Here is a 27,614-nt window from a genome sequence, read left to right on the forward strand (position 1 = left end):
GATGCAAACACACCTCTAAATATTTTATCTCTAGTTAGGGTTATGTAAAGTCTTCTCCAGAAACTCTTTCGGATTCAGTTTGCTAATTAAAATCTCCTAAACGCTGGAGCAGGGTTTCCCGGAGCTCTGTGCCTCTGCGGTTCATCGCAATAAATGATTGCAGAGCGTACAACGCTATTCCCACTTGCATAAGCTGCACCGGGCTGCCCTCAACCGAGATCCGCAGAGCTTCAGGGAGCTGATATTCAAAACTGAGGTTTAGGGGAAAAGGAGACGAGGTGAGAGAGAATTTGAGCCATAACCAAGCGTTGGCCCGGCCCCAGGGGTTCGAATTTCCGTGCCTGGCCTCCCACAAGGTTCAGCAAAAAGCGACTTGCAGGGGACTTCACAGCGGGCTGGCCAGCGGTCCGGTGGCGCACAGGCCAGGGCGGGGGCACACTTATGTCTAAGCAGCCTAGTTCACTTCCCGAGCAGGGTCTCCGCCTGACCAAGAAGGGTCACTTTGGCCGACCAAGGGAGCGGAATCAAGGTTTTCCCACCCTTTGACGCCGGGGGGGAATTCGCTGCTGGAAGATGACCGCCGCCCTCTCCGGGGCTCCGCATTGCGCGGAAACCCCATCCCGCGGATGTGCCAGTGGCACACCTGCGGAGTTCCAGACGAACCTCTCCAGCCCCGAGTCGGCTTGGCTTCCCCTCGCAGCCTACCCTACCGCCTGGCGGAAGCGGCAACAGCGCGGCCCGAGAGCGCGGCTGCATCCGGGTCTCTCCCACTTTGGTCCAATCCTGGGCCTCCTCTCTTCCCACCCTCCTCTTTCTCCGCCCCCCCGCCGCCAATCCCTGATCGGCCCTCAGCCTAACATGCTGGCAGGAGAGTGAAGGCGGACTCTGGCCAACGAGGCGCCGCTTCCCGTTTGAAGGCTCCAATGAGAGGGTGCCGGAGGCGGGCGCTGCGGGCCAGAAGGTTCGGTTGTGTGTGTGCCATGGACTCAGCCGCCCGGTGATATTGACAATAGGAGAGAGAAAGGGGCATTGACTGGGACCCACGGCGGGTACCGAACGGCGACTCTGGCAGCGGCGGCGCCAGCTCCAGCGGCTCCTCCTCCACCTCCTTCCTTCTCCTGCTGCCGCTGCGGAACCAGTCTTCCTCCCTCCCTTCCCCCCCTCCTCCCCACGTAGTCGCCGCTGCCGCCCCGGTCCGGAGCAACGAGCAGAGGCGCCGCCCGCCGGGAATGTGAGCGAGGAGCCACCAGCGGAGCCGCAACGGGGTCGGTGGCGATTTGATGGGACGGACCCGCGGGGGAGGATCGTGAGGCAGTCTCCGCCGCCGGAGCGCTGAGGTTCAGGTCCGGCCGTGAGGCCTAAAAGGCGCCGCCGCCGCCGCGGAACCGGAGGGACGCCGCGCCGGACAGCCGTCGCCCCGGGTTCCCCGTCGCTGTCCGGACCTCCCCCCCGCACATCCCGGCTCCGTCACCCGCCCCTTCTGCGGCCCTCTCGCCTGTCTCCCGCCCCTCGACACCACAGATCATCTTCGGATTCTTCCCCACAAGCTTCAAGGTAACTTTGCCCCCGTCTAGCCCCGCGGCTCGCCCGCTTCCCGTCCTCCTCGCAGTCCTCCTGGAGAGCCTGCAGGGCACCGGCCTCGGGAGGCCTGGCCCGGGCAGCGGGGTGGGGTGGGGTGCGGTGCGGTGCTGGAGGAGAGGGAGCACCCACAAGTCCCACTTGTCTGATTTTACCTGCAAATGCTTCCGATGACGCCTCTCGTTCCCTCTGCCGTCTCTCCTTTTCTCCACCTTTTGGGGATTAGAGGCGTCTTCTTGTAGCCTCTTCATTCACTGGCGAGGGTGGGGGGTGGGGTGGGGGGGTGGAAGAGGGGCTTGGTGTAGAGGAGAGAATTCTGGAGCTGCTTATCTTCCAGAGCTCGAGGTGGAGAGTGGGCGCCAAGTGCAGCATCCTTCCAACCAGAAACCCCTTCCCCATCTTTCTCCTCCACCCCGACACTCCCCATGCCCTCTTCGAATTATCCTTAGCGTTGGAAATACCGTGTCCCCGCTGGTTAGAGAGGATGATAAAGCCTTGGGTGCTTCGGCTCGGGGCAAAACCTGTTTCCCTGGGTTTTACCCTTACCGCCTTGCCGCTGCACGTTCAGTTCTGCGGCGCTTAAGGTTTGAGATCCCTGACGTTTGTGTTCTGGGTCGCCGGCGTAAGGAGCACAAGTGATTTTTCAAGAAAACAAATCGCTACCAATAGATAACAGCAGTATCAACAGATCGTCAGGAGTAAGATAGGGACCCTCGCCCTGCAAAGTGATGGAAGAACAGGATTTACTGAAATCTTGTGTTAGGGGTATTACTCAGAATACAATCTGAGTATTTCACATACCAGCTTGGAAAAGCAGCCCCAATATTTATCACTTATAAACGTGATGTGGAGTTTCATACTAAAGCGGTCAGGCTGAGTTTTTTTTTTTTTTTGTCATTTTCCACAGTCTTTCATAGTTTGCATTTTGTTTAAAATTAAATTAGGTAGACTGATAAAAACCTTTTTTTTTTCTTAAAAGGGAAACAGCTCTTAAAATTTTTTTAAGCTTTGAGCACATGTTTTTATGATACTGCTGCATCTTTTTGCCAGAACCTTGGATAACTTTATTCTTAAACGTTGAAGAAACTTCTGTTTTATTTCAAAGCTAAAACACCACTTGTCATCTGTGTTGGAATGACAGGAGATTAATTGCATTTCTGAGTGGCCCCCTATGTGCATTATTTCTAGTTGAGTCTTCCATTAGCCTTGCATTGAGCCTAAGTGCCATGAAAAGGATGGTTTTGGTTTAAATTGGTAAATGAAGTTGAGCTTAGCGCTTATTTTTAGGGAATAATCTTTAATAATGTGAGTGGCTTAAAATCTAGAAGCACTTAGCTGTGCAGTTCTTAGTTTGATAGGCTAAAAATTAATATTTGATGATGAACTTTAAGGGAACTCAACTTGGTTGTTACTACGTTCTGAATTTATGTTTTTAGTTCACCTTTGGTCATGATTTCATCATAGTGTAGTTTATTAAGCCTTAATAACCTAAGATGGCTTCATTCAAAAAGAAGACTTCTTTGAAATGATTTTAATTATGCCTTTTATGTGTTCTGTTTAAAGTAATCTAGCTTGTCCTCATTTGTGGTGTGGTATAGCATATCATATAGTAGCAGCACATTGCTTTAAAAGTCATGCCTAGATAACCTGAAATTGAAAAATTTGCATTGTTGTGATACATATGTTAGCTTCTTCAAGTACAGTGAGGATTTGAACTCCATTCGTAGTATTAATATCTTGGGAAAATGTTCTGATGGAAATTTTCCAATTGTAAAATAGCTCTAAAGCTACTTCAGGAATCTCAAGATGACAAGAGTTGTGCTGTTAGAAAACGAGTATATGGCTTAGAAGAGCTCTTTAGCTCTAAGTTTAATGCTTATTAGAATCATATTAGATGTACAATATTGCCTATATGATAGTTCTATTCTGTTTCTCACTGTATTTTAATATTTTTCCATTAATGACATTTATTAATTGGTTTTTCTTTGCATCGAGTATATGTTCACTTTCATGCATTATCACATATGAGAATTTTAGAATGTTTATAACATACATGCTTCACCATGGGACTGTATTTGATAATCATTTTTCTTCAGTAGGGATATGTCCTCAGCACCAACTACTCCTCCATCAGTGGATAAAGTAGACGGATTTTCTCGGAAGTCCGTCAGAAAAGCCAGACAGAAGAGGTCGCAGAGTTCATCACAGTTCAGGTCTCAAGGCAAGCCTATTGAATTAACACCTCTGCCACTGCTAAAAGGTAAGGCTCGGGGCCAGGGATGACTTCCGTTTTTGTTAATCTTTCATATCTCTGTGTATCCATTTCTGTAGTGTTTTGTATCTGTTAAAATTCTGTGTTGCAAGTGAAATGGTGAGAGGTTTTAGAAGATAACCAATACCAGTGTGTGATGAGGTATACTTAACCTAAATTCCCTGTAACCAAATAAAAACAAACGTCAAGAGAACTTCGAATGTTGATAAATATAAACACTGTATACCAGTGAAACTTAAATGTTTCTGGGTTTGTGTTTCTGTTTTATTTCTGTTGACTCTGAATGAAAACTTTGTATGCACTGACTAAAAACTGTGTGTGTGTGTGTGTGTGTGTGTGTGTGTGTGTGTGTGAGGGGCAGTAACCCAGTAACCACCCCCACCCCCCCAAACCCCCCCCCCCCCCCCGGCTAACTTGTGTATAGAAAAGTATGTTTGAAAGAATTCATTTTTAAAAATCAAGAAAAAAGGATTAGTTCTTGATTGTCTTCATTCTTGTGTTCAGACAGTATAAATATAAAAGGCTTATGATGGGGGCCAGAGCAATAGCACAGTGGGTAGGGCATTTGCCTCGCACGTGACTGAGTTTAATCCCCAGCACCTCATTTGGTCCCCTGAACACACCAGGAATGATACCTGTGCACAGAGCCAGGAGTAAGCCCTGAACAGTGCTAGAGGTGGCCCTAAAACAAAAAGGACTTAAGATGATTGTTATCTTTTTTTCAAAAAATTATTCTTGTCTAAAATTACCTCTCTTTTCTTTGGAATGAGTAAGGTATAGATAGTTTTTATGTGAGAACTTAGTTTTCTAGATTAGATTTTTCAGTTTTGTTTGAAATATGTGGATACTTTTTGTTGCTTTTCATTCTCATGATTTCCGTTGTGTTATAAACAAATCTGATTTGAAAGATGTGGGAACATAACTTTTTCTAGCATGGAAACTATTAGAATTGACCTCTGAAGGTGGATTTTTATCTGTTGAAACACTTAAATGTGAGGAGGGCTGGGGAGATAGCCCACAGGGCGAGGGCTGGAACACAAGTTTTCTATGTAGGATCTCAGTTTGATCTGAATGGTCCCCTAATACTTCCAACTGTGGCCCCAAAACAAAGACGAAAGAGTGAGCAGTGAAGGTATATGAACATCAGAGTAGCACAATGCACATTTGTGGCTTAGAGGACACCAGCTGTTAATGAATGTTTATTTAGAATACTCTGAAATTAGATGGTTACTACAAAAAAAAGTTAGAGTAACTAGAAAATAATCTTCAAAATTTAGTCTAGGCAATTTCAAGTTTCAGTTTTTCTCATGTATACACACACATAAATACTTTTATCAGTGCCTGTGTTTATACTTGAAATTGTTAGAAATCAAATAAATACTAATTATGTAAAGATGTTACGATGGTATATCAGCTAGTAAAGATGTAGTGATTTTTTTGTTCTTTCTTCCCTCCCCCTACGCTGACGGTGCTCAGGGTTAAGTTAATCTCTGTACTCAGGGGTTCATGCAGTGCTGGGAACTGAACCTTTGCCTTCCATATACAAAGCATGTGTTCAGCCCACTGAGATACCTCTCTGGTCTCAGTAAAGATGCTCCTTTAAGAGGTTTGTTTGTTTGTTTGTTTGTTTGGTCATGCCAGGGATTGAATCCAGAGCCTCATTTATAGATGCAAAGGAGGTGTTCTGCCCCTGAACTATATCCCTGACCCTATTAAGGCTTGTGGGGTAAGGACTGGGGAATTAGCTCAGAGGTTGGGTATGTATCCTTTGCATGTGGGAGACCTGAACAGTCCCTGACACTGCATGGTACCCTGAGTGATGCTGCACTGTGAAGAGCCTCTGACCAGTGCTACATGATATATTTTTGGCTGAAGATTTTGCTGGTGAAAATGAAAATATTTTTGGGTGGGAAGAGTGTGACTTAGTGGTAAAGTGTATACCTTGCACACAGGATACCTGGGTTATGTCTTAAAACTACAAAACAAAAAAAAACTGAATAAATAAAAATTATGAGACTGGGAAGGAAAATAAAGGAGAAAGTTGACTGGGATAAAACTAACCATGCTTGAGGGACTGTAGTGACAGTACAGTGGGTAGGGCACTTGCCTTTCACGTGAGCGACCTGGGTTCAACTGACCTGGGTTCAATCACTGGTATTCCATATGGTTCTCTGAACCCTGCCAGGAGTAATTCCTGGGTGCAGAGCCAGGTGTGACCTCAAAAGAAAACAAAACAAAAAACCCACAACGACAAAACAAAACAAATCTAACGAGGCTTGAAATGCAAAATTGGGAGGCATTTGAAGATCTTTAATTTATTTAGTCTGAACTAGACATATAATAGTTGTTAGCATCTGTTTTTAGCAGAGGAATTTATTACGAGAAAGCAGATTAAATTTCGGATTACAAAGAATTTTAAGGGGCTGGAGAAATAGTACGGCAGGTGAGATGCTTGTCTTGCATACAACTGATCTGGGTTCGATCCTTGGCACCCCTGTGTACTGCTGGGTGTTGCCCCAGAACCAAATACCTGAAAGAGATAAGATAAAGAATCTTAAACTTTATGGTTATATTTTATGGGACTTCTGATAAATATTTAAATTAGAACTTAACTGATCCATCATGGCCAGGGTATTGTTTTTATGGGTATTGAAAGTAGCATTCACAACATGTATTTTTTTATTCTTTTTATTTTTTTCCTGGTCAGCCTCAAGCAAGGCAGGTGCCCTATTGTACTGTCTCTCCAGCTTTTCTTTTTTTCATTAAAAATATAGTAATATATGCATAGCACAAAATTGGCCATTTTCTCCATTTTTAAGTGTGCATTAAGTGTGAGTTCAGATGCATATTCGCATTGCTGTGTGGTGTTGCTGATGACCATTACCCATTATGACAACTGAAACTCACTCTCCAGCCCTCCTCAGCCAGTATTCTACTTTTTACTCTATGAATTTTGACTACTGGAGCATGTCATAAAAAGTGAGATGAGAAAATACACACACAGTTTCTGTGTATTTGTGATAGCCTCTTCCACTTAGTATATTGTTCTCATATTCATGTTGTGGCATGTGTCAGAAATTTCTCCCTTCCTTTTTATTTTTAATTTTTACTCCACACCCAGTAGTACTCAGGCTTACTCCGGGTTTTGTGCTCAGGAATCATGGCTGGCAGTGCTTGGAAGACCATATGCAATTGTCAGGATTGAGTCTGGGTTGTCTGCATTCAAGGCAAGCGCCTTAGCCTCTGTACTATCTCTGGCCCAAGAACCAACCTCCCTCCCTCCCTCCCTCCCTCCCTCCCTCCCTCCCTCCCTCCCTTCCTTCCTTCCTTCCTTCCTTCCTTCCTTCCTTCCTTCCTTCCTTCCTTCCTTCCTTCCTTCCTTCCTTCCTTCCTTCCTTCCTTCCTTCCTTCCTTCCTCCCTCCCTCCCTCCCTCCCTCCCTCCCCTCCCCTCCCCTCTCCACCTCTCCCCTCCCCTCCCCTCCTCCCTCCCCCTCCTCCCTCCCTCCTGGCTCTGCACTTAGGAATCACTCCTGGCAGCCTTATAGGACCATATGAGATGCCTGAGATTGAACCCCAGCATGCAAGGCAGGTGCCCTGCCCACTTGCTGTACTCTCACTTCAGCTCCTGTTGAGCAGGTTTTGGAGGAGCTTTTTATTCACTTATATACCCATTTTCTTTCCCTGATTTCTGGTGGGGGCTGGAGGATTAGGGGCTTGGGGAGAGGCTTCAGTAGAGCTTCCAGCATAGAGGTAGAGGTGGGTGTGCTATCCCTATGCCACATCTTAGCCTCTGCCCTATTCTTTTGAACCACACCTGGCAGATCTTAGGGGCTACTTTGTTTGGGTTCATTGTTTGGGGATTGCTCCTGGCTGAGAGGGTGGAGAAATGAGGTGGGAGCCAGGATAGACTGCGCCTGCATTTACCCTTTGAACCATTTCCCCCACCCCTCTTTATTGTTTATGGACCATACCTGGTGCTGCTCAGGACTTACTTCTGACTCTTAGCTCCTGGTGTGGCTCTGGGGACCATATATGGTGCCAGGGATTAAACCTGGTTTGGACACTTGCAAGGCAAATGCCCTATCTGCTGTTCGATCTTTCTGGCACCTCCTTTTCTTTTTTTAAGTGAAGTCTCATAGTATTGAAAAATTTCCAAGAACTTTGAACTTGTAAATTTTACCAAAATGAGAGACTTGGAGAATGACATGATCATATAATATTACATATTTCTTCAACTTAATCCACAAACACTATACATGAGTCTTGTATAGTAAGCGTGCTCTTGGAAAATGTTCTGGAAAACATTTCACAAATTAGATTTTCATAAAGAAGTAGAGTCAGATATAGATTTCAGCAGAATGCATTAGTTGTTGGTTTTGGTAGTGAACATAAAGAGTTTATTAAATGACTATTCTTTACAAGTATAGACTTGTTTTGTTTTTGGTTTGTGGACCACATCCGGTGATACTCAGGGCTTACCCCTGACTACACTCAAGGGTAATTTCTGGGCATCTTGGGCTGTACCTGGTGCTGAGGATCAAATCCAGGCAAGTGCCCTGTCCGCTGCCATATCATTGCGGCCCCTGTAATGAACAGACAGTTGAGTGTTGCTCTTACAAACTGAGGAAAGATTTTTTATGGGATATAAAGGATATATGTAGAAGGGATTTCCCCCCCCCACCCCTATTTCCTTAGGAGGAATCAGAGTGAATTGAGTATGTATGCTAAAGGATAGTTAATTGGTTTAGCTTTCTATAGTATTGCTATGATTAAATTGGAGGGTTTCAATTTATATTATTTGGGTTGCAGTATAAATTACAGTGAATTTTGTGGGCTGTTCTGTAGACTAAAGGATGTATTCTTTTTTTTTTTTTTTCACAATTTTATTTTATTTTTTTTTTTTGCTTTTTTTTGGGTCACACCCAGCGATGCTCAGGGGTTACTCCTGGCTTTGCACTCAGGAATTACTTCTGGCGGTGCTTGGGGGACCATATGGGATGCCGGGGATCGAACCCGGGTCGGCTGCGTGCAAGGCAAACGCCCTACCCGCTGTGCTATCGCTCCGGCCCTAAAGGATGTATTCTTGAAGTTTTAAATTTTAACACACTTTGGAAATGGAAATTGTGTAAGTCTAGTTATGATGTAATTCAGTTTTTTGTGTGTAGTGTGGGGATCTGACTGCCTGTACTCTATGCTGAGCAGCAGTCCTGGCCCCTGCAGCTCATCTCTTCTGTTTTTTGGGGGCCTCACCCGGCAGCGATCAGGGTCACTTCTGGCTCTCCACTCAGAACCACTCCTGGCAGGCTTGAGGAAGCATGTGGGATGCCTGGGATCGAACGTTGGTTGGCCGTGTCAGACCTGCTGTAAGATCTCTCTGGCCATGCAATGCCAGGGATCAAGCCTGGGCCTCCTGCATGGAAAGTATGTGCTCAGCCTGTTGATCTAAAAGTTTGTTCTGCCAGCTTGCCAACTTTTCAGTTTCATTTTGTTTTGATTTGTTGTGCCAGGGATCAAACCTAGGGCCTCACATATGCCGTTCCCACTGCTACCATTATTAACATTAGTGTATGCATATGAGCATAAGCGTTTGTCAGCAACTTACCTGGATAATGGTAAAAAGATTTATTTTTGTTTGTTTGTTTTTGGGCCACACCCAGTGTTGCACAGGGGTTACTCCTGGCTCATGCACACAGGAATTACTCCTGGAGGTGCTCAGGGGACCATATGGGAGGCTGGCAATTGAACCCGGGTCGGCCGCGTGCAAGGCAAACAAACGCCCTACCCGCTGTGTTATTGCTCCAGCCCCTAAAAAGATTTTTTAATGTCCTGGGTAGGCACAGGAAAGCATCCAAGTCTTTACTTTCATGTCAAGCACACAAGGCATTAAACCTCTATTGCACTTTCCTTTTCTGAAAAATCAGTAAGAATCCTTCCTACTCTTCTGGGTTGTGGATAGAGATAGCTCAAGGGCTGGAATGCATGTTTCTCCTCCAGGAGGCCTGGGGTCAGTCTCCAGCATCACATGATCCTTCAGCCTTGCAGCGATGTCCCTCCCCACCCTACCCCACCCACCTCGAGCAACTGTCTTGTATGGCGCAAAAAACAAAGGCAAAACACTTTTGTTTCATATTTGGGTCACTCCCACTCGTGCTCAGGGTTTACTCCTGGCTCTGTTCTCGGGCATCACTCCTGGGGGTGGGAGGGTTGGGGGACTATCCTCGGTGCTGGAGTTTGAACCTGGGTAGGATGTGTGCAAGGCAAGCACCTTACCGCTGTACTGTCTCTCCAGATCTCACTTTTTTTTTTTTTTAAAAGAAGAAAGGACCAACAACTGTAGGTCTCTGAAAACATCTTCAGAGACATAAAACTGGAGAAAATTAAATGTTTGCATTTGCAAAGCTCATCTGCAATTTCAGTCTACATAGCTGAGGAGAAAGCTGGTTGCTAACCAAATATTTACAAAGAAATGTAAAGCTTCCTATAGAAATAACATCTCAGATACGAATTTTCACAACTTCGCCTATTAAAAAAGGTGCAAAATAAATGAAACTTTCCTTTCACTGCATGTTGCACTTCAACAACTGAAGAGACTGTGCTATTGCTCCATCTCAACACGTTTTTACTTCACTTATTTTCTTTTGTGTTCCTTTCCCTGTCCATACTTCACTTTACGGCCAATCAAATTTCATCTTCATCTTTAAGACGGGCCCTGAACAAAGTAGGCGCCATTTGCAACTGCCCCATAGTCATGGCTATGGGGATCTTGTAGCTCTGCTGGAAAACGCCGCACTGCTATTTTTGGGTGTCTAATTCATCCTGGGGAGCTTTTCTAAGTCCATTTTTCAAATGGGAAACTTCTGCAGCATTTTTTAGATTCTCAAGGGCATGTCTAAATCAAGAGGTTAAACATCAATCTAGTTTGTACCTTTGAATAATGATGTATGTTCTTTAGATAGCTAAGTGTGTGTGTGTGAGTGTGTGTGTTTAGATTAATAATAATCTTTGTTTTAAAATTACAAGTTTGTAAGTTCACATGAGTTTATATTCAAATTTGAAGCATTGTGGTAATGTTTTGAGTTTTAGAAAGAAATTAGAAGATTGTGCTTAAAGACCAGTGCCATATTGGACCATTTTTAGTTGTCAAAGATTATACTGAGTTGTAGGGAGAGGCATTTCATTGATGCTTAGCTGGGAATGCCCTTATGCTTCTATTTCCTTGCTGTATCCTCATGTTTTTTTTCTGTAATAGAAAATTCCCATACAAGGTATGGTGTGGGCAAACTAAATTAAGTGTTCATGACTTATTAATCACTTAAAGTAATAGTGTCAGTAGTGGTGATTGGTAGCAGTGGCAGGTTATATAGATAGTGTATAGTAGATAGGCCATTTATCTGAATGTCATAATTATCGCTTTGTCCTCAGTGGAGGTTTGGGAGTGAGAACATGATGACCTTTAGGAGTTCTAAGAATGTCTTAAGATTGCATGTAAAGTTTCTGAATATGTGTACCTTTTTTTCAGAGGACAGAGTTCATTGTTGTTGTTGTTTTTTTTAATCAGATTCTCAAAGATTTAGCCACTCTGGTTCTGCTTTCCCCTTATAGATATGAGCGTATGACTATGTTGCTGTTATTTTCAGAGTATATTGTTAGCAGATTATTTTCAGAGTATCTTATTAGTAGAATGTGCACATATGAATTGGTGGTAGAAAATACTGTAAGCTATAAGGAGAATTCATTGTAATATGAGGTATTATTGTTTAGGCTATCAGTCAGAGCACAGAAATTGTACCTCATCTAGTGTGGTATTTCCTTTCTACATAGACTTTCTGTCCCTAATTTATGCTTCATGTTCCATCTTTCATGGGGCCTCATTAGGATCTTTCCTTAGCACGCACTGTAGCACTGTCATAGCACTGCCACCCTGTTGTTCATCTATATGCTTGAGTGGGCACCAGTAACGTCTCCATTGTGAGACTTGTTGTTACTGTTTTTGGCATATTGAATACGCCATGGGTAGCTTGCCAGGCTCTGCTATGCGGGTGGGGTACTCTTAGTAGCTTGCTGGGCTCTTGGAGAGGGAAGGAGGAATCGAACCCGGGTCGGCCGAATGCAAGGCAAATGCCTACCCTCTGTGCTATCGCTCCAGTCCAGGACCTTTCCTTATTACTTAAAATAGTCTTATTTGAAGTTTCTGTCTCTGCTTCTTTAATTTCCATTGTAATTTAAAATTATTATTATTATTATTATTATTATTATTATTATTTTCTAAGAAAGGATGTCCATTCTTTAAAGAATTGAAATTTGCCACTTCTAGATACATTGTCGAATGGATTTAAATTAAGACTGTGAAAAGCTATCTGTACTTCATCTAATCTAGAATAGCTTCACCTTTTATATTAGCTAGTTCATCAATAATATTAACCTTTTTTTAAAGAACCAACTTTTGGTTTCACTGAATTTTCTGTATTATTTTTCTGTTTGTTTACTTTTTTAAAATTCTGTTGAGTTCTACTCTTCTGTATCCTTTTATTTAGGTTTAATTTGTTCTTTTTTTTTTTTTTTTACTTTTTGGGTCACACCCGGGGTCACTCCTGGCTCATGCACTCAGGAATTACCCGTGGCGGTGCTCAGGGGACCATATGGGATGCTGGGATTCGAACCTGGGTCGGCCGAGTGCAAGGCAAACACCCTACCCGCTGTGCTATCACTCCAGCCCCATCTTTCTTTTTTTCTTAAGACAGAAACTGCTCATTGGTTTCAAAATGTATCTTCCTCAGATAAACATTTAAAGCTAAAAAATCTTCTAAGAAGAACATTTATCTAGAATATTTTAGCACCTCAGAAATCAGACTGCCCCTTAAACTCAAAAGCATCTATGGTTTTTACTGTTATCTCTTGTTTTCTTTTTTTTTTTTTTTTTGTTTTTCTTTTTTTTTCTTTTCTTTTCTTTTCTTTTTTTTGCTTTTTGGGTCACACCCAGCGATGCTCAGGGGTTACTCCTGGCTTTGCACTCAGGAATTGCTCCTGGCAGTGCCGGGGATCGAACCTGGGTCGACCGTGTGCAAGGCAAATGCCCTACCCGCTGTGCTATCACTCTGGCCCCTTTTTAAAATTTTTATTAGTGAATCACTGTGAGGTACAGTTACAAACTTATGAACTTTCATGTTTGCATTTCAATCATACAGTGATTGTTTACATCCCTCCACCAGTGCCCATTCTCGTCTACCAATGTTCCCAGTATCCCTCCCACCACCCCCACCCCAACCCCCACCACCCCACCCTGCCTCTGCGGCAGGGCATTCCTTTTTGTTCTCTCTCCTGTTGTATAATTTAAAATTATTTTATCTTTGTTCACGTGTGTGTTACCTGTCTTTTCTCCCCTGTTAGAACTTAATCTTCTTTGGTGTAGAAATCTTGTTTCTTTTGGTTGGAGCGTTAGTAGCTAGTCCAGCAGGTAGTGTTTGCTTTGCACATGGCCTACCTGGTTCCATCCCTGGCACCCCATAATGTATCCCCTCTCCCCACCTGGCGTGATCCCTGAGCTCCAGAGCCAGGAGTAAGCCCTGAGCACTTCGGGGTGTGACTCAAAAACAAAAACAAGCAAACAACCCCACTGCCTCCCTGCCCACACCAAAATAAAAAACCAAACCAAAAAAAAGAAACCTTGTTTCTTTCCGTCTAGGACTTAAATGAATGCCTTGTACTTATACTCAGTTGGCATTTAATAAATATTTGTTAGTCAATGAATGAACATTGTTATTAATAGTATAGGCATTTATTTTACTTCCTTCATGCTAATTTTACCCCCAAATCCAGGTACGTAACTATTTGAACCCATATACAAACCATAAACTTATTTATTGAAGAGCTTTATTACTTATATTATGTATTACTTGTTTTGGGTTACGCCCAGCACCTGCTGGAGTAATTTGTGAGTGCATTGACAGGAGTAACCCCTGAGCATCGATGGGTGTAACCACCCTCCCCCCACCAAGTTTTCAAAAAAATTTTTCTCCTTCCTATTTATTTATTTATTTATTTATTTATTTATTTATTTATTTATTTTGCTTTTTGGGTCACACCCAGCAATGCACAGGGGTTATTCCTGGCTCATGCACTCAGGAATCACTCCTGGTGGTGCTCAGGGACCATATAGGATGCTGGGAATCGAACCCAGGTCAGCCACATGCAAGGCAAACACCCTACCCGCTGTCTCCTTCCTTTTTTTGTGATGGCTGTGATAACCAGAGGTTACTGGTTGTGCCACTTCCACATTTGTTTGTGGTGTGCCAGAAACTACCCCACACTGGAGTAGTGTTGGATCTTGAATGACTGTACTGCTGAGATTGTATTTAGCATAATGGGTAGTGACCCAAAGCCTGCAAGGCAGCCCTCTGAACTACCCTGAGGCCAAAGAGCTTGCATTTTCTTAGTTTTTGTCAGAATTTGGGCCACACCCAGCTGTGCTCAGATCTTATTGCTGACAAGCTCGAGGAACTACACGTGCTGGGAATCCAACCTGGTTTTGACATGTGCAAGGCAAGTGCCCTACCTGCAGTATTTATTGCTCGCATGCCTGAGCTTTTATTTTTTAAAAGGACACGTTGTGTTCACTTAAAATTTAAAGACGGTTTTGTGTTCGATTAGTGCTGATATTTGAGGTTAAAAACAGAAGATGGTGCTGGAGCAGTGGTAGGGCATGTAATTGCACACAACTGTGTGTACTTACACACAACTGACCTGGGTTTGATCTCCAGCACTCTGTTTGGTCCCTCAGCACTGTCTGGAGTGATCCCTGAGTATAGAGTCAGGAGTAAGCCAGAGCACCCCTGGGGGTGGCCCACCTTCCAGAAGAAACAAACAAGCAAACTCCCAAAAGTATTATGTGGCAGAGAGTAGATGGGGTGGATTTTATGTTATATCTTACTAAAAGTGATTCCTTTTACTTGGGGGATTTATCACTTTCCTTTTGCAGAAGGCAAGGCATTAAGTACAGTGAAATCTCTTTCTGCTGGTGTTTGGAGACAGAACTAATTTTAGGCTAATCAGATCAGAGGAGAATGGTATAGCTGAGTATTATAACGAACTTTCTAAGCAGGGTTTTGTGGTCAAGTTTTATTTATAAAACTTGTGTAGTAATGTTAACATTATATATACATATACATATATATTTGTCTTATTGGGTCACACCTGGTGATGCTCAGGGGTTACTCCTGGCTCTGCACTCAGGAATTACTCCTGGTGGTGCTCAGTGGACCTTATGGGATGCCAGGTATTGAACCTGGGTTGGCCTCATGCAAGGGAAATACCCTACCCACTGTACTATTGCTCTGGCCCCCAGCATTTAATGTTAATTAGATTTTATAGTCCTTAAAAGTAAAAGCAGAATTTGTAGTTGTTTCAGAAAGATTAGTCAAGGTATTTCTTTGGTTTGTTTGTACATGATGACATCCTCTTTTACTGCTTAAATATTTTTCTAACCTTTGTAATTGAAGAACTTCATAAAGACACGTATAGGACCTTATTTTTAATATCATAAGGGCTGGAGCGATCGCACAGCGGGTAGGGTGTTTTCCTTGCATGCGGCTGACCTGGGTTCGATTCCTACTCCCCTCTCAGAGAGCCCGGCAAGCTACCGAGAGTATATAGCCTGTGCGGCCGAGCCTGGCAAGCTACCCGTGGCATATTCGATCTGCCAAAAACAGTAACAACAAGTCTCACAATGGAGATGTTACTGGTGCCCCGCTCGAGCAAATTGATGAACAACGGGATGATAGTGACAGCGACAGTAGAATGAAGCATATAATTGTAACATATTCATTGAAAATGTTGTTTTGTTTAAGTAACAGTGTTTACTTAGTGTATGTATAATGTGCTGTATTGAAGGGAGTTAGGTGACATCCCTCAGGTAACAAGGCCCTGAAGTTACATATAACCTAAATTTGAATTCTGGGTTCACTCACAATTATGTGAATTTGAGGCAGTGTTTTTATAATCTCCATAATTGGGGGGAACATTAATATAGTCAGATAGGTACCATAGCAGGTTAAATATTTAGTTCTGTGTGGGTACATTGCAACAACTGAATAATACTGCAATTATTTTTACAGGAAAAACTGTAGTAAGAAAGGTGGGTTTGTTTGTGTTTGGGGGCCACACCGAGGCAGTGCTCAGGGGTTACTCCTGGTTCTACTCAGGAGTCACTCCTGGTAGTGCTCCTGGAACCATATGGGTTGCTTGGGATTGAACCCAGGTTGGCCAGGTGCAAGTCAAGCACCTTCCCCATAGTACTGTCTCTGGCTTTTGTTTGCCAGTGTTTTTCAGTTGGTTTTTATTCTTTATTATTTTTTTTAATATGTATACATTATATAGATTACTTACATTGTAGGAAGAACAAGGACTTTGCAGAGCTAAATGACTTCTATTTATTTATTTTAGGTTTTGAATTTTCACCAAATTTGGCAGTGAGTGGAGGCCACTTCCAGTTTGGCACTCAGGGCATTGCTCACAGCCGTGCTGGGGATCAAACTTAGGCCTTGCACAGAGCTATTTGACTTTGATTTGACTTATTTATTTTGATTTTGGGGCCATACTTGGAAGTGCTCAGAATTTATTCTTGGCTCTTGTGCTCAAGGTTCACTCCTGGCAGCGTTCAAGATTTTATGCAGTTCTGAGGATCAAAACTGGCATGCAGAAAGCACCTTAGCCCCTGTGCTGTCTTTCCAGCCCCAACTTTTATGACTTCTAAATCAAAAAGAGAACTGGTACCTACAGAACAGTGTCAGCATTACTGTTTAGTAAACCTCAGCTTCAAACCAGCTTCCCATTTAAGAACTAAGAATCTAAGTGACTAATATAATTGTTTCCAAGGGAAGTTCATTTAGAGAATCACCAGGCAGCAATATTGATAGGTATAACATTATTAGGAAATTATCTTCTGCGACAAGGTCTTCAAATTTCTTTGGTACCTAAAAGCAAAAATAATGCGGGGCTCTCCTGTGCATGCATTTATCTTGTATGCATCTGCCATTATACAAATACGCATGCGTGTCAACAATATGCACACCCGAAGAAAGTTAAAAAGGCTGATACTGAAAAAATACAGAATGCAGACATTTTGGTACTAAATGTTTTGTGTCTACCCCCCTGCAGTTCACTGCCAGGACCACATGTTTGCTTTCTTTGACTTCAAAGACAGGACCTTCACTTTGGGTTCCAAACTCAGTTGGTTTGGAGCATTTTGATTTGGACCACAGAAAGACTTGGAGAGTTGAGTAAGAAAATACTCTTATATTCTTGAGGTTTCTGCCCAAACTTTTGAGTTCATTACTCCTCAAAGAAACAAAATAAGACTGGAAGGTTTGGCCAGTTAAAGGGTTCTCCAGGTGGTTCTTTTGTCAAGTGCTCTTACCTTGCTGCTGATGGCGGGACTCCAGGGGGCCCTAATCTTCTTGAAATTCCAGACACTATTTTGTGTCTCTGTGTAGATGGGTGTGTTTTTGGGCAAAAAGTTTCAGCACTTTTATCAGATATTCAAAAGTAGTTTTCTCCGAATCCAGAAACTCCACTGCTTTGGGTGGTGGGCATCAGTTTCCTCAGTCAGAGAAAGCTGGAGAGGGTGCGTTATATGACCCCACCCTGTGGAAGGGAGGTTTCTGATGCATGTCTCTCTTGATTTTTAAATTTTTTTGATAGCAAACAGAATTTTATATATTTTATTTCTTTGGGGGCAGGGAGAACCTCCCGAGCAGTGTCCAGGGGACTGGGGCTACTCCAGCTCCACGTGACCCAGAAGTGCCCGCTCAGGGCTGCAGGGCTGCTCAGGAGCCTCAGTGTGGGGAGTGAATCCAGGGCTTCTGCCTGTGAGTCATGCGCTCTAGCCTTTGGGCCACCTCCTCTGCCCCTCAAACAGAATAATAACAGACATTTGAAAGTAAATTACAACAGGATGCTGCGGGTGGTGCCTCTTCAACTTTTCCCACTTGCCATGTTTTTCACCGGAGAATCGCAACACAGAACAGAGGTGAATGTTGCCGAAACACCTCAGATTTTGTATGTGTTTGATTTTGAATTAAGTTTTGGATGTTACATGGTGCAGTACCTCTTACGGTTGCCTGATTTTTTGTGCACCCCTTCCTCATCCCTTCACAGTTACTTAGCTGTGCCCCCAAATTTAAGAAGCTAGACTTAAGGACTCTATTGTGATTGGCATGTTTTGGTTAGTATCACTTGAAAAACTGAGCTGAGGGGCTGGAGCGATAGCACAGCGGGTAGGGCGTTTGCCTTGCACTCGGCCGACCCGGGTTCGATCCCCGGCATCCCATATGGTCCCCCAAGCACCGCCAGGAGTAATTCCTGAGTGCAAAGCCAGGAGTAACCCCTGAGCATCGCTGGGTGTGACCCAAAAAGCAAAAAAAAAAAAAAGACACGAAAAACTGAGCTGAATGAATTGAACTATCGATAGTAGTATTGAATATGTCTTAAAAGAATCATAGTTGGGGGTGTCAGAGAGATAGTACAGTGGGTAGGGTACTTGTCTTGCCCACAGCCAACCCGGGTTCCACCCCAGTCATTCTTTTATGGTCCCCCAAGTCTTGAGAGTAGAACCAGGAGTAAGCCCAGAGCTTTGCTTAAAAGTGTGTGTGGCTTAAAAGCAATTTGTGTGTGTGTGTGTGTGTGTGTGTGTGTGTGTGTGTGTGTGTGTGAAGATACAGCTCAAGGAATGGAGTGCATATTTTTATATGCATGGGCACACACTTGGCATGTGGGAGTTCTGGGTTGCACCCATAGCATGTCATGGGCACCCCATACACCAATAGGAGTAACACCCTAGCACCAAACTGGGAATAGCCCCTGAACACCACTGGATGTGCTTCCCAAAAAACAAATACTTTATTTTTCCCAGAACACTGTAAGTTTAGTGAGAAGAAGCTGGGAGGAGAAAAACTCAGATTTGCTTTTCTGCTGAAAAAATAATGCAACAAACTATGAAGGTAAAGAGAAACAGTTTCTTTCCGTTTTGTTGTTTGCTGGGTCATGTGCTCTCTGATAGCACATTCAACCCTCCACAGTCCTGAGCACAAGGAATGCTGGCTGTTAACTGAGGGCCAGGGATGCGCCCACTTGTGCACTGAGAGCCAGGGTCAGGCTCCTGGGCCCTTCTGGTTTCATAGCCAGGGCCTTCTGTTCCATGCATTAGGCAGGGAGGAACACAGGTGAGCCCAGAAGCGAATGGCTCTTGTCCTGCTCAAGCTGATATGAAATGATTGACTAACTGGATATTTTCCTAGGAGCCCTTTATGATTTTGAAAGAAGAGAAGGGGGAGGAACAGCCTGCCACAGTACACTGCAGCACTGATGGGAGGAGCAGCGGACCCAGAACTTGGCTTTTAGGCAGAGCTGCCAAGAGGCAGGTGATAGGCCAGGATGATGTTGCGTGTCATCCAGTGCGGCTCCAGCGCTGTCAAGATAGTGACATGAGGAAGTTAGGAAGTTGTTAGCACTCTGCGGTAGTGTTCTTTATCCGTCTCTCCGTCTGGGGGCAGTTTGTGCACTGGAGGAAAGAGCTTGGATTTAAGTGTCTAATGGGCTGAGCTTTGTGGATCTTAGTCACTTAGCCTCTTTGGAGCTTGTAAAATGGGACTCAGACTTGCCAAGGTGGTTATGAGGAGCACATGAGATATGCAGGTAAAGTACCTAATGTATGGTTTGATTGTATAATGAATATTTCTTCTGATCCTTTCTCTTTGTTACTGACCTTTCTATGAGTTTCTCTGCTGGGTCTGGATCTTATTTCAGAAAGCATAGTACTGTGAGCAAAGAGATCTGGCAAAAGTTCATTGGTTTATGTAGGCGCTAGGAGAGACTTTCATCTTAGGATGATGTTACATTTTGACTTAATTAATTCATGGCTGCTAGTGCCTGAAGCATTCTTCAAAGTAAAATGTTAAAACATTAAAAAGAACATGGAGAAAATTGGCACCTGATACCCTTTCAGGAAAAATGCTGTCTTCTAATAAGGAAGATAGAGGCTTCAGAGTTAGCCGTTATCTGGGGTGCCCCTAGAAGACAGTATCTGGACATGGAAGGGAAGGACCAGTGCCACACCTTGATGGAAATAGAGTGGATTTCAGGGTGGATCATGGGGCAGTTTCTGCAGGTGGATCTTACAGAAGGAAATAACAGCTTCTGGACACCTTGTATATTCTAGGCATATGTTACTCTTGTCTTAGAATGAATCCAGTGTTTTGAACCCAAGGACATCGAAATCAAAGTTTCTCTTGAGGGCCAGAGGACTCCCTTTACTTTTCTTATTTTTGGAAGAGGCAGATGCATGAAATGGATTAATGTTTTCCCCTGATTTATAAGCAAAAGTCAAAATGATTTGAAGAGCAAGCAGATTGATGTAAGGGACTTTTGTAAGGTAAGGGAATTTCTTCCCACAGACTAGCTGGTGAGACCCTGGTAATTTCAGCACTGCTGGGCCAGGCCTGAGCACTGAATAGTATGGTCCAGTTGGCCCAGTGGCGCTTGTGTTCCTGAACACTGCTTGGGAGGCTCCCCCCTCCTCCCGCCCTTCAAGTGGAATTTCAGCCCTATGACCTTGGCTCCATGCAGTCACTTGAGTCTCTCTTTGTTTTGCCATTAGCCAAAAATGAGAATATATTGTTTATTTCTCTTTAAGAAGGCTTAAAAGTATTTTAATTAAAAATAGGACTGAAAAAAAAAAAGGACTGAATAGATAGTGAATAAGGCACTTAGCTTGCATGTGGCTCTTTCAGCTGCCTTGGGTTTGAGCTTAAGGTCCCCTGAGCATCACCAAGAGTGATCCTGATCCCAGGGCATAGAGCCAGAAGACCTCAGCAAAATCAGGTATGGCTCCAAACCCCAAATAAAATAAAATAGGTTAGAGAACTAAGTCAAAGGGTCCAGTACATACTTTGCATGTGGTTTTGACCCCCAGCTCTAGTTCCACTGAATATCGGGGAAACAGCCCTTAGAGTAGAGCCCGGGGTAGGACCCCATCATCACCAGCATCACCTGGGGTAGCCAAAAAAACCAACCAGCTAACCGAGCAAACAAAGAGCAAACCAATTTAAATGAGATTTTAAAACTTGATAACCTCCATATCAAAAGGAGTTCTGTCATGTTTTCAGGTATGAAAATCCTTAACCGTTGGCTGCTGAGAAAACTGTCCTTTATTACCTAGAGTGACTCTTAAAAATTAGGAGAGGGCTATATTTTTAAACTGTATTTAGACTTCTGTCTTAGGATTGTAAAAATTACTTCTACTAATGATGAAACTTACTTAGAATCTACTGGTTTAGTGGGATGTTCTAAAAATACATATATATATATATATATATATATATATACTTTAGACATTTTTGTGCTTAGGTATCAGATGTTATACTCATAATCCTGAATAATGTGAAGTTGAATGAAATTGTGTGCAAATCTTTTTCAAAGTATTTATTAAGACACCTATTAAGGGGCTCTGCACATAACCTGAATAATCAGTCTTCCCCAAACTTTATATACTCAAACAAACAAGCAAAAAACTCCTCAAACCATCAATTTAATATGCAAGCATGCAAACATCATTTAAAACTACATAAAATCTATCTGTAGGTCCAGTTATGTGTCCATGGATGGCATAATTTTATTTTTCCTTTATTTTTCAGTTTTTGGGCTACATACAGCATGTCATCCCTATGTTTGGGGAGCAGGGGCCGTCATTCCTGGCAGTGCTTGGTGGGGACCATGCTGTGTTGGAGTTCACCTGATGTCCTATGTGCAAAGTTCATTGAACTGTCTCCCACACCTGATAGCAGTGTGTTATTTATTAAAAATTAAGATTCCATGTGTTTTAATTCACTGTTTTATGAACTACTGCTTAGAATAGTGAGGGTCATAAAAGTAGACTTAATTCATTAACAAAATAAAGATTTAGAAGATGAGAACCAGACTTACTTTCAGCACCAATTGAGGCTCATTAAATGAGGATGCAAGCAACAGTAAAACTAGTTTAGTAAAGCAGTTAACATGGCGATGTGATGATGGTTAAGCTGAAGATTGGAAAAATAAATAATTGAAAACATTTTAGCTGTGACAAATTGAATCAGGTTAAAAATTGAATCCACCTCCTTGTCATTTGCTAATTTTAAAGTTTCTCGAGCTAATAGGGCTTAAATTATTGAGCCATATCTGTGCTGCATTCTGTGGGTGGTGAAGATTGAGTGGAGTGAGTGCTTTTCAGGACCAGCTCTTAAAGTGGAACTCTGTTGGTGCTGGTTTACACAGTGAAGAAAGCCAACTCGAACCAGTGGGAATGGCCAGCAGTTAAAAAAACATAGGGGCTAAACGTAAATGACCTCTCTTACATCTCCGTGATTAATGAATTTCAGAATGATTTTAAAATAATTTCATGGTTAATCAAACAGTGTGTACTTCTTAGAGAGTAAGTCTTCATGTTCTGATATCGTAATGAATGATTGGTACTCTTTTTTTCTTCCCATAAATGCAAGGATCATTGAACAGTTATTTGCCTCGTTCTTGGTGAGAGTGTCATGAAATGTTCCTGACTTATTTGGAGATGACAGATCAATAATATATCTGTAGATGATTTTGATGATTGAGTTAATATGTCTAACAGTGTCTAACAGAATATTAATATTCATCATGATCTACACAGCTTTTTTGCATTTTTTTGCTGTTATAATTTATAAATATTAGTTACCTGTTTCTTAAGACTTGGGTATTAAGAGGTTCTTAAATATGATCAAATTTTGTATAATGTGTTTTTATTAATTTTTTAAAATTGAATCAGCCAGAGTAATAGTACAGCAGGGAAGGCGTTTGCCTTGCATATGGCCAACCCGGGTTTGATCCCTGGCAACCCATATGGTCCCCCTAGCACCTCCAGGAGTAATTCCTGAGTGCAGAGCTAGGAGTAGTCCCTGAGCATTGCTGGGTGAGACCCAAAAAGCAAACAAATAAACAAATGAAAAAAAGAAGTGAGATACACAGTTACAAACTTGTTCATGATTGGGTTTCAGTCATATAATGTTCCAACACCAGTTGTGTACTACCTTTAAGAATAGCAAAGTGTTTTTATTTTAACACATTCATTTTCTTCATAGAACTAAGTTAAATAAATACATCACTACATATTACAGTTGCTAATGAACTGTTATAGGTGCCAGGGATGTGGCTTAAGTATTTGCACTCTGAGGCCCTGGGTTCAGGCCCTGGCACTGCAGACCCCTGAGCAGTGCTGGGTATAACACCTGTGGCTGCAACCCCCAAGCATTGCCAAGTATGGACTCCTCCCAATAATTAACAACTAAAACTATTGCAAAGAATTGTTACATGAAGTAACAGTTGGAAACTGTCCATGTCAGTACATTATGGAACTCAAGGGATCATCTAACCAAATGTGAGCTGAGTAGTTTCTCACCGATGTTAAGCATATATTCCCCTCTCTGGCCCAGAGGTGTGTGTGTGTGATGATTTGACAGGACGAGGGAGTTGGACACCATGATGACACTGGTCATTATAACTGTGAAACAGCAGGAGGTGCTGTTGGTGTTTATTAAATGTAGGTGAGGTTGGTGGATGCTACCTGGGTAGAAAGGAAATAGGCTCTTTAATATCTTTTGTGAAATGGGAGTATTAAAACAATCCCTTAAAAAAAAAATCTAAAGGGGCTGGAGCAATAGCACAGCGGGTAGGGCTTTTGCCTTGCACGTGGCCGACCCGGGTTCGATTCCCAGCATCCCATATGGTCCCCTGAGCACTGCCAGGAGTGATTCCTGAGTGTAGAGCCAGGAGCAACCCCTGTGCATCGCCAGGTGTGACCCAAAAAGCAAAAAAAAAAAAAAAAAAAAAAATCTAAAGAAGAATGGGGTGATAGTACAATGGGTAGGATGCTTTCCTTGCATTTGGCTGACCTAGGTTCGATCCCCTGCATCACATTTGATTTCTTGAGCCCCACCAGGAGAGACCTCTGAGCACAGAGGCAAGAGAAAGCTATGAGCAGTGTTGGGTATAACGTCTCCCCACCAAAAAACCAAAAAAAAAAAAAAAGTTCAAGAGGCTGCTCAAAGTTGTTCAAAAGAGCGGGTGGCTTAAAAAAATAACATATTTCATATGTATAGGAATTTTTTTCTTCATCTGAATTTTAAAACTATCTTAAGGAATTAAAATTATGGATTTGCTTTGCATGTGTAATTTTGATTAACAGTGAAACCTGTATTCAATCTTTATTTAGAGCTAGCCTAGATAGTTGTTTTTTCCCTTTTTATCTCTCGTGGGAAGTTATGGTAACTACAATGTTCAAACCCCTCTTTTCTCTTACTTTTATCAAGATAATGAGAATTGTCCTTGACAGATCCTCAGTTTCTATTGATATGAAAATGAATTCATTCCAAGTTGATTTTTACCCGCTTTCATAATGAGTAGCCATGAATGAAAGTGTTCACAAAGCAACTTGTGATTTGAAGTAGGTATAGAATGAGAGAAACCAGACCTCCAAGAAATCACTGTCAGGTTTAGAATTCATCTTGATTCAATTGGAATATTAATAAGAATTCTGCAAGTTATCTTTCCTGGGCTGGTAAATTTGGATGCTTCTGTTTTACAACAAGCCGTTTTATCTTAAAGTTTAAAAATACTTAGATTTTTATTTCCTTCTCCCCTCCCCTTCATTGCTGTTGCCTCTGTTACTTTTATGTTGTTATTGATGTTGCAATGGCTGAGGTTACACACATGCTTTGTGTATTTTCAGCTGTGGTGCTTACCAGGGGTTACATACTTTACAATCAGCAGTGGCACTCAAGAGTTGTACCCCTTTGGGCTGGAGCCGTAGTGCTGCGGTTAAGGTGTTTGCCTTGCACATGGCTAACCCAGGTTTGTTCACTGGTACTTCGTATGGTCCCTTGAGCACTGTAAGGAGTAACCCTTGAGTGAAAAACCAGGAGTAAGCCCTAGGCATTGTTGAATATGGCCTACCCCCCAAAAGGAAATAAAAAAGAGTGCACTGCTTTAGTTGTAAATGCACGTGCCAGAGTATGCACTCACGGTGAATGCACACAAGTTATGGATACGGTGCTTGCCAAGACTCACAGTGGTCCTCACTTGTGCTCTCCAGAGATCACTTCCTGGCTCTGGTACTCACACATCTTCTTTGTTGCATGGCTTGTTAGGGGTCATGCCCCTTTTTGTGGTGTTCACACACACACATGACTAAAGGTGCAGCTGGAAATTGCATTTGATGCTAGGGTTTCCAGGCAGCAAAGCTACCAGGCAGAAAACATCAAATTTGCCAGGATCATGCTTGGTGCATGTGAGACGCAGGTGATTTGAACCAGTGACCGTATGCTTACGAGGCAGGCACTCTGTGTTATTGTAAATTCCTATAGGCCCAGAATTTTCTTTTTTTTGTTCGAGGCCTCACACATGACAACTATACACTTAACCACTGAACTACATCGGCATAGAATTTGTGTGTATGTGTTGTGTGGTGTCAGGGATTGAATCTAAGGACTCACACATGCAAAGCAAATCACTTAACCACATCCCTTGCTCTCCTAAAGTGTAAAAGTAAATACTCAGGACTAGGAATAAAGAAAGACTCCTGTTCCCTGTCCAAGGATCATTCCTGGTGGTGCCCAGGGAAGCCATATTAAGTATTGGAGAGTCAAAAGGGGTATGCAAGGCCAACATCTTTTTTATTTTATTTATTTTTTTTTATTAGTTAATCACTGTGGGGGTACTGTTACAGACTTACAGACTTTCATGCTTATGTTTCAGTCATACAATGGTCGAGTACTCAGCCTTCCACCAGTGCCCATTTCCACCACCAATGGTCCCAGCATCCCTCCCACCACCCCCATCCCATTACCTCCACCCCCACCCCACCCTGCCTCTGTGGCAGGGCATTTCCTTTTGTTCTCTCTCTTCTTTTTGGTGTTGTGTTTTGCAGTAGAGGTATTAAGTGGCCATCATGTTCGGTCTATAGTCTACTTTCAGCCCACCTCTCCTATCCTGAGCGGGCCCTCTTAGCACCCTTTACTTGGTGGTCCCTTCTCTATCTGAGCAGCTTTTTCCCCCAGCATGTGAGGCAGGCTTGTAAGCTGTAGAGTAATCCTCCTGGTACTTATCTCTGCTGTTCTTGGGTGTTAGTCTCCCATTCTGTTACTTTACATTCCACAAATGAGTGCAGTCTTTCTAAGTATGTCCCTCTCTTTCTGATTCATTTTACTTAACATGATACTTTCCATGTTGCTCCCCCTATATGTAAATTTCATGACTTCATTTTTTCTAACAGCTGCATAGTATTCCATTGTGTAGATATACCAAAGTTTCTTTAACTAGTCATCTGTTCTTGGGTACTCAGGTTTTTTTCCAGATTCTGTCTATTGTAAACAGTGCTGCAATGAACATATAAGTGCAGATATCATTTCTACTATACGTTTTTGCATCTCCGGGATATATTCCCAGAAGTGGTATTGCTTCGTCAAATGGTAGCTCAATTTCTAATTTTTTGAGAAGCGTCCATACTATTTTTCAAAAGGGCTGAGCCATTCGGCATTCCCACCACGTTTGTTCGTGACTGACTTCTATCTTTAGTGCATCGTGGTCTGCAAAGGTAGTTGGTACAATTTCTATCTTTCTGATTCTGTTGAGGTATGTTTTGTGACCCAGCACATGGCCTATTTTGGAAAATGTTCTGTGTGCACTGGAAAAAGAGTGTGTATTCTTTTGGGGATGCAAAGCCCTGTATAGATCTATTAGTCCTCTCTCTTCTGTCTCTTCCTCCAAAGCCAGTGTTTCCTTGCTGAGTTTTAATCTTGTAGATCTATCTAGAGGTGATAGGGCAGTGCTGAAGTCTCTAACTACTATTGTGTTGTTAGCAATGTCCTTGTTAAAATCTGCTAGCAGTTGTTTTAAGTATTTAGCTGGTCCCTCATTAGATATGTACACGTTTAGCAGTGTGATTTCTTCCTGCTGTATATATCCCTTGACTAGTAAAAATTGGCCTTCGCTGTCCCTTCTAATCTTTTTCAACCTGAAATCTATGCTGTATGGCCACCCCAGCTTTTTTGAGGGAGTTGTTTGCTTGCGGGATTGTTTTCCATCCTTTGACTTTGGGTCTATGTTTGCTCTGACTGTTCAGATGTGTTTCTTGTAGGCAGCAAAATGTTGGGTTTAGTTTCTGAATCCATTTTGCCACTCTGTCTCTTAATTCGTGCACTTAGACCATTGACATTGAGGGAGATTGTTGTCATGGGTTTTGTGCCATCTTTCTCTAGGGGTTTTTGGTGCTTGTAGGGTTTTTTCTTGTCTTCTAGTAGGCAAGGCCAACATCTTAATCCCTGTACTGTCTCTCAGGCTCTTGTTTGCTTTTCCATCTATTTCTCTTATTTCCTTTTTCTTCTATTTCTCCCCTGTTCCCCAGCATTCTCCCACCCTTTGTTGTTTTCTAGTTTCGTTTGTGTCAGTCCGTGTAGAACAGTTGTTGGCCAGGTGGGAGATACCTAGGTCAGGCTTAGTTCTTCAGCCTTTACAAACCTGCTGACATCACCTTGCTGCATACCTATCTATCAGAACAGTGGTTTTCAACTTTTCTACACTTGCAGATGGACCAGCACTTGTTGGTGGAACAGTGGTTGAAGAACACTGATCTAGGTAGCACAGGAAGCTGGGGGGCAGGGTGTGATGAAGATACATATATGTTGCATGTCCAACAGGGTGGAGTTT

The 27,614-nt window shown here is 42.8% G+C and overlaps 1 protein-coding gene across 2 annotated transcripts in view; it reads left to right on the forward strand.

Annotated features, from left to right (window-relative positions):
- Positions 1 to 944: 944 nt before the first annotated feature.
- PPP2R5E (protein phosphatase 2 regulatory subunit B'epsilon) overlaps positions 945 to 27,614 on the forward strand; it is a 163,428-nt gene continuing 136,758 nt past the window's right edge. Inside the window, exons 1-2 of one of the 2 annotated variants that reach the window (XM_004612367.2) lie at positions 945 to 1,554; positions 3,678 to 3,838. In XM_004612367.2, coding sequence (XP_004612424.1) covers positions 3,682 to 3,838 — 157 coding nt within the window. In that variant the 5' untranslated portion in view covers positions 945 to 1,554; positions 3,678 to 3,681. Of the gene's footprint in view, positions 1,555 to 3,674; positions 3,839 to 27,614 lie in introns of both variants that reach the window. The other variant, XM_004612366.3, reaches the window with a different exon arrangement.

Source organism: Sorex araneus, chromosome 3 (genome assembly GCF_027595985.1).
Source record: "Sorex araneus isolate mSorAra2 chromosome 3, mSorAra2.pri, whole genome shotgun sequence".
NCBI lineage: Eukaryota > Metazoa > Chordata > Mammalia > Eulipotyphla > Soricidae > Sorex > Sorex araneus.